This window comes from Crocodylus porosus, unplaced genomic scaffold (genome assembly GCF_001723895.1).
Source record: "Crocodylus porosus isolate Cpor-Errol unplaced genomic scaffold, CroPor_comp1, whole genome shotgun sequence".
NCBI classification, from domain to species: domain Eukaryota; kingdom Metazoa; phylum Chordata; order Crocodylia; family Crocodylidae; genus Crocodylus; species Crocodylus porosus.
Genome location: NW_017728909.1, coordinates 51,186,619 through 51,194,585, shown reverse-complemented (window position 1 = coordinate 51,194,585; position 7,967 = coordinate 51,186,619). Strand labels below are relative to the sequence as shown.

At 38.8% G+C, this 7,967-nt stretch overlaps 1 protein-coding gene across 2 annotated transcripts in view; it reads right to left on the bottom strand.

Moving 5' to 3' along the window:
- ZNF366 (zinc finger protein 366) overlaps window positions 1-7,967 on the bottom strand; it is a 53,549-nt gene that overhangs the window by 19,387 nt on the left and 26,195 nt on the right. Inside the window, exons 2-3 of one of the 2 annotated variants that reach the window (XM_019532277.1) lie at window positions 3,255-4,567; window positions 1,324-1,515 (exon numbers count right to left, since the gene is read on the bottom strand). In XM_019532277.1, coding sequence (XP_019387822.1) covers window positions 1,324-1,515; window positions 3,255-4,556 — 1,494 coding nt within the window. In that variant the 5' untranslated portion in view covers window positions 4,557-4,567. The remainder of the gene's footprint in view (window positions 1-1,323; window positions 1,516-3,254; window positions 4,568-7,967) is intronic. The other variant, XM_019532278.1, reaches the window with a different exon arrangement.

Sequence of the window (7,967 nt, the reverse complement as noted above, 5' to 3'; positions counted from 1 at the left end):
GACTTCCTGCCCTTTGGGGAGGGGGCTGGACTCGATGATCTCCCGAGGTCCCTTCCAGCCCTAATGTCTATGAAATCTATGAAATCTATGAAAGATGATACAAGCAAAATGGATTTTAAATGACCAAAAACAAAACACTTTGACATTACTGAAACAAAATAAGAGGAGTGAAAAGATTCAAGTTTGACGTTTTCACATGTAAAAAATGTTGACATTCACATATTCCTTGTACATATATAGATTTTGATTCACTTTCCAATGGGAAAGCATTCCGTCAAACTTTTAAAAATCAGAGCTACTTGGGGGTGGCAGGATTCCCTTAAAAGATCTTGATTCCATATAACTGTTGCATGAAAGACTCATAGAGGTTTCATTAAAATGAATCTTAAGTATCTGGGAACTGAAAAACCTAATACTGTCTATTTTAGCTATTTACTCTACATTCAGTAACTGTGTGTGTCAAGGTTACTAAAATGGAATGAAACCTATAACTTTTCATAAACCAAGGCTGTCAAGATTGAGCCACATGGCCTGCTTAAAAATATATGTAAAGGTTTAAAAAAGGATGAGTATAAAAGCCAGTAAAATCCCCAAATCCAAATGTCCCAACTTTATGGGAAGTCACTATCCAATAGGACCCTTTAATCTCCATCACAGGCTCATGAAGAAGGCAACAATCCTGCTATGTCATCCTATATTATTTTCCTGTTCCCACCAATACCAATGTGCATTTTTCAAAAGGCAGTGTTTTTAGGATACTAGCATTCTGGCCAAATTTAAATTTTGTTATTTATATTTAACGCATTCAAATTCCCCGTGCAATTCTGCTTTGATGTGGTGTTTTTATGTCCTGCCTGAACTGCTGTTGTTGTGTTGTGCAGTACTGAAGCTGTGATGTTTCCGTATCTCCCCACACTATGCACAGATTAAACCTTATGTGTACTTGGTATATTAGGTTATTAAACACTTTGACTTCTGTTTGGATGAAATGTGCTAGCTTACTGTCAGATAACTTTATCATCATCAAGCTAAGTTCTCTTTCAGAAAAAGTACAACCCCAGCGTTAAGAATACTGATAATTCTGAAGAGGGAAATGAAAAAAATTTGGATGTTCCTCTGCCTCATTTGGCTGTTATACCTATACTGAAACTACTTTGATTAAGAAAACAAACACAAAAATTAACCCAACAGACTTTAGAAGTGATTTTAAAGTGTTTTAACAAATGTAGGTTTTGTTAATATAATTATATCCTGCCATGTGTGGAGAAATGTTTGGAATATTTAGTGACGGTGAACCCCCAAGACATCATGAGACATCCTTACCTTGCATTTAAAGGGTTTGACATCAGAGTGAACAATCATGTGTGCCTTGAGAGTCTGTTTCTGCACAAAGCTCTTGAAGCAAAGGTGACACTGATAGGCTCTGATATTGGTGTGGATCAGCACATGCCTCTTCATATTGGCCAGCAGGGTAAACTCCCGACCACAGATACCACATTTGTGCTCCTTTACACCCTGGAAAGAAATGAAGAATCAGAAAACTAACTAGTTATGACTTCTTCAGTTGTTTTACTTTCAGCACACTAAACAACCTATGCTAGGAAACCAATTACATAGATTCTTTTCTTTTTAATATTACTAGTTCCAGTAATAGATATGTGGATACTTTTTCCACCCAGGTAAATACAAATCTAAGGGAAGAAAAAAGTAACTCTACTGTGTAACCGGGGTTAAGAAATAATGAATTTCACTGCCATCAGTACATCTACTGAGCAACTTCACTGATGGAAAAGCTCCACTATCCCACAGTTACAACTTAAATAAAAACCACGTGTTGGCCAAATGTGTGTATGTTAAGGATGATATAATGTAGCATATTGGGTCATGGTAACTAATGTTCTGAGCAATGCCTGTAGAAGTCTAGCACTGGTTGATTCAAGTGTCTAAAGGAATGAGCTCTATATAACAAGGAATATGCCTGTATTTTGAAGGTAATATAGAAAAAAAACGTACAGAATTTCTGCAAGAAGCAGAAGAATCATGTAATTAAGCAACAGTATAATGGGAATTGGACATTTCATAGGTATTACTGACCATTTCTGGGTCATAAAATAAGGCACTAATCTCCAGAAAATGCCTGAATTTTTTTAATGTTATAGAACAAGGAGTAGGTCTGGAGTAAACTGAGGCATACACGCTTGTCTTGGATCCTGATCCCTGTCCATGTAGCCAATGGAACAACACTCCAATGGGCTTTTGACTGAACCGTAAATGAATTATTCAGTTGCAGATGGTATTTGCAAGGCATCTCAAGTGCCATCCATATCATCCAATCAGAATGCTGAAAGAAAAGGCAAGCCTCCTTTGACCTGGATATGGCCTAAGACCTAGATCAAAAGTATTTAGGTGTCTTCCACTAATTAAAAGACATGGAAGTTACATGCCTAACTACCTTAATTAATCTACCTTACCTCAGTAAGGCAGGTAGGGAAAAGTAATAAGCTGTAAGTGCCATCTAAGTCTATTGATCCAATTGACTATGCATATAAAGAGAGCTCACCTTAGCTTTTGCTTTCATGCCAATAGTTTTGTATCTACATTCAGATTAATTGTTTGTACACAATTAATTGTAAAGCTTTTACCTGTGGACACAAATGATAGTTTTAGATATTTAGCTCTGTGATTTGAGGCTACATTCTGGATCAGGTCCTGTTTGCCCAGTTCTCTTATTGATAAGCAATTACCCCAGGACAACAGGATAATAGTGCAGTACTGGCTATTCTGAGTCTGCCAAGCAATAACATGTTTTATTGACTTATTCATAGATGCACCCCAGTACATATAAACTAAATACCCAGTTAAGTTAAGCAGAGGACTAAGTTATATTTTTCAATAGAAAAAAATCTGTGGAATGTTAACTGATAAAGGAGCATTATACAAAACTAAGATTTTAAATAGAGGGTTGGGCTGGAGATAAAAACAAGCTGAAATAGAGGGTATAATTTTATTTTTGGCCAGCAATGCAAATGGCTTGACTGAACTCTCAGGTTATTGTAAGACTTTCTGACATGGCCTTCCTTAAGATATGAGCTGGTTTCTCTTATTGCCGATACTACAGCTTGCTTTTTTAAACACATCCATACGCAGAACTATTCTAAGGGCCTATAACTTACTTATGTTCTTGTGAGAATTTATGCGCCCAGGGCTGGTGTTGGCCTTCAGAGCAGAGGTAGATATAACCTTTCGGGACTTACCTTATGGGTCAAAGAGTGTTGTTTAAGATGGTGGGGCTGCACAAACTCCATGCCACATTCTGTACAGATGTATGGACGGATGTCTTTGTGCTTCATCATGTGATTTTGCAGCTGGCTTGGATATTGAAAAGTTTTATCACATTCTGTGCAATTGTACTGGATAGGACCACGATGGGTTGTTAAATGTCTCTTCAGCTGAGCAAGAGTTGGAAAGTCTAGACCGCACTCCACACAAATATTCTCTCTGCCGCTCTCATGCTTGGATTCATGTGCTTTCAGCTCACTTGGGTAGGCAAAACCTCTGCCACATATTCTACAGTTGTAGGGTTTGATGTCACTATGTTGCATCATATGTCTTTTAAGATGACTGGTTTGGGTGAAAGCTTTGTGACACACCTGACATTTATGGGGTCTAGTGCCCTGATGTGTTAACATATGTGTGTGCAAGTGACTCAGTTGCTTGAAAAGCTTGCCACACCGAGAGCAAGCATGAGGTTTGATACCACTGTGTCCCAAAATATGGGTGACAAGATTATACTTGGATGTATAGGACTTCTCACACATTGGGCACTGCCAGCGTTTCTGTTCACCTCCAACATCCACATAATAGCTGTCATCAATTTGGAGATTGACATCTACTCTTTCCACCTTTTGTTTGTTTTCACCATTTTCCCTCACTTCAGTCCTCCTGAACGATGGTTCTGGTGGACCTTTCATTTGGAAGGGATTCCTGATACGAAAATTTGAGGGGACAATAAAAGGAAACATCAGGCCAGGATGAACTTTTGGATAATAAGAGTAAGGAGACTGCACAAAAGCAGGTGTGTTAGGCCACATCATACTAGGCTTTACTGATTCTTGTTTAATGGGCTTTGCTGCAAAGTGCTCCAGGGTCCTGTAGAACTGAAAGCCCAGGTTACACAAGTCTATCATTTGGGAGCTGTACTTGGGCTGTGGGGATTGTTGAAGCATCAAAGGAAGACTGGGAGAGCCTGCATTGTTGTTTTCAGATCTGTGTGATGGTGAGGTGGGATCTTCTGGAGTGATAGTAGGAGGCATTTTTGTGGGCATGCTTTTGCGTTTTCGGGACCCTCCTTCCAAGGATCCATGGAAGGTTTCTATATCCCCTAGGGAAGGACCATACTGAAACTGTTCAAGTTGTGGTTCAAACTCTTCATTGAGTGGTACAGTTCTGTGGGGCTTTTCGACAGGTCCTAGTGGCTGCAGGCAGCGTGACAAGGGAGATGCCTGTGTATTGTCCACATTGTTCTCATTCTTCATCATATTTAATTCCTTCTGCATTTTCTGCCTGCCTCAAAAGCAAACAAAAAATCCTTTTAAAATCTTCCCTCATTCTCCTAAGACATATAGCGTGTTACTTAATCCATATCTAAAAAAGATTAAGCACTCATACAGTAGTCTCAGGACCATATAAGAATACCAGTTTTTTTCTGCTATTCAAAGTTTATTAGTGGAGACAGACCAAAGCTGCTTGTTCTTCTTTAGAATTAGTAGTTTAAGTTAAGTTTGGTTCATGCATTGACTTTAGGATATATTCAAGCACATAGTAAATTTTATATTGTTTAGCAGATTAATTTATCTTCTAACATATCTACTTTATTTAATTCAGCCACCCCATCTGTGGGCTAGTTCCTGTTCTTGACTGTGCATGCCCTGGTTCTGCCTTGAAAATATCCAACAATTAAACAAGTACATTTGTTATGGTTGTCACATGAAAATTGAAAGCCAAAAAACTTCAAGTTTGAACTTTTTTGTATTGCTGCTGCTGCTCCAGAGGGAAACAATGGCAAAATAAGTTCAGGATACTGTGTACCATCACTGCATTTCCTGACTTCTGTCACTCTGTAAGTAATATGGACATAAAACAATGAGTGTTTGTGGGGTTTTTTCTTCCTCTTTTCTTTAAGAAAAGAGGCTAAACCATTGACTAGGATTCAGATTGTCAGCAATATTTAGTTACCCCAAACCTAGTCAAGTAAACATGGCAATGTTTGAACAAAGAGGGTATATTGAACTTTGAATAATATTGACTGCCCTTTGGCTTTCCAAAGCAGCTGAGATCCTGCGGCTGCCAGATCTGCACAATCCTGCACAAATTACAGGTACCACTAGTGCCAGTGGGAGCTTTTTCTGAAAAATGATAGGGTAAAAGCTGATGATCTCAGGATCTGGTGATTTTAAATTAGAGCACTGATTTTTACTTTGGCCCTCCAATGAACCATATATTTTTCGTATAACACCCAGAAAGTGATTAAGTCAGAGAACCAGATATCTTTCCCTTCTCCATCTGTGCATGTTGATAGCTATAAATATCCTTGTTCTTGGAAACACGGGTGAGGGGCAAAGAGACAGTGCTAAAGAAGCTCCTGTTTCTTTTTTAGGGAGCTCTGGATAAACCTACTAAAACAGATTTAAAAAAATATTTACATGACCTAGTTAGGATATGGAGACCAGAAAGCATCTTGAAGACCTTGTTTCAAATGGATGATTAAATCTTCAGAATATAGGAGTAATAATAGGAGGAGTTTTGGAGAGATCTCTGAGGCAGTATATGGGGAAAGGGTTAGGTAATGAAAGTTTCAGACAGTATTGTAAGGCAAAAATATTTAGGAAAATTGTTCACCCGTAGTTCGTTGGTGAATGAACGGGAATGCCGCAGTGCATGAGAAATGTAATTGGAAGAGCAAGGCCTGGGTTCTCGAAAATTATAGTTATACATATAAGTGTGTATCTGTAACCTTTCTCTGAACATTGTGAGCCTACCTCTTCAAGGCCTTGTTTAGCCATTTACACATGTTCAAAATAAGTATAACATGTATTGAATATTGAGGTAACTTTGTGGCCATGATGGCCCAGGAGATATGCGAGAGGCAAGAAGTCTTGTGGGTGTTATCTTTTATTGGACCAGCTGTACATTTGGTGAGCAAGCTTTCAAGTATCACAGTACCTCCGGCTTCTACTCTAAGGCACCAGAGAATTGTGCCTCACATGTTTACTCTTGACACCCTAAGTGGTGCTGAAGTTGGGGGTCCTTGCTCTACTCTTTGCTGCTTTCTTCTTTCAGATCCCATTTCTTTAACTTTTACCTGGGTTTTTGAGCCATTTTGAGACTGAAGTAGAGTCATGAACCTATTTGAGACTGAAGTAGGCCATGAACCTATTTGAAAGAGTATCCTTGAGACAATAGGAAAATTGCTGATGAGGAATTATTTTATTGCTCAAAAAAGAACTAGTCTTGCAAAAAAGCAGGTATCATGGTACTGTATTCGACAGTGCATTCTACAGTTGTTGGATTGAGCATATCTGGGAATGTGGGAGTTGAATTATTCAAGGGCCAGCAAAACCACAAAGGTGCTGTGCAGTCAGACTGAAGTGAATAAAGAATCTGAGAAAGAAGGGAGACCCGCTCCCCTGAGAGAAAATGTATCAAGAAATTATATTTTTGGTGCAAGCCAGCAGCACTCTGAATCATCTCATTCTGTCAGGCCTCACATAGGAGTGGAATAGGACAAAGGATCAAATCTGAGGTGTACTTGTGCTCCCCTGCAAGTCAACTTTAATGGGAGCAGGATATTTGCCTTGGTCAATTAATTCCATAAAGCCAGGTCTCCTGCTTAAAGGATGGCAAAATATAGACGAGACTTAGTGACAACAGATAGAATGAATGTTCTGTTCTGCTTTAAATAATGGTAGGAGAGGACATCATACTAAATTAATATAATTACACCTTACTTTAGCCTGTTTGACTCTGGAGTAGCACAACCTTCTTTATCAGTTAACAACATGAAGCGAAGAACTTCTCTCTCTCACGTAATTCATAGGTGCCTATCACCTTAATACCTAAGCACTACCAATTTCTTTTTTTTTTTCTGCACTTATTTATTTGTAGTGAGCACAATAGTAATAGAGATATTAAACAAAGTTCACTTCTTAAAATCTGGATAAATACCTAAAAGCACAAATGTTAATTTGGATCATTGAAGCCCCTTTAGCCTATAAACTTAATCTGGCAGTCTCACTAAGACAGAACTCCTTAGCTATCTCATCACCTGAGCATTGAAAACAACATATGCAAACTTTTCAGAGTTCCTAAAAGTGTTTGTTTTCACCTGGAGTCTAGAAAAAAGTAGATTGTTTCAAGTGTTTCTTATTTTCCCAAGATTCATCAAGCCACCCCTTATCTAATACAAAGTACTATTTCCATAAATCCCTCTTTCTATAAAACGATATATTGAATAGGTCAGATTAATAAAAATAGAACTACTAAAAAAACTCTCCATCTCTACATTGAGTTCAGAAAGTTGCTATGATTTTTTCATAGCGATAGACGATGCTCCTATCATACCATAGAGATAAGGGCTCGGTCCTCGGGCCCGCACTGTTTAACTTCTTCATCAGTGACTTGGATTGGGGGTAAAAAGCACCCTGTTCAAATTCGCAGATGACATTAAGATGTGGGGGGATGTGAGCACACTAGAAGGGAGGAATAGGCTGCAATCGGACCTAGACAAGTTACAGGGGTGGGCAGATGAGAATAGGATGGGATTCAACACTGACAAGTGCAAGGTGATGCACCTGGGGAGAAAGAACCAGCAGCATATCTACAGGCTGAGGAACTCCCATCTTGTCAGTGCAGAGGCAGAAAAGGATCTTGGAGTCATCATTGCTGCCGAGATGAACATGGGCTTACAG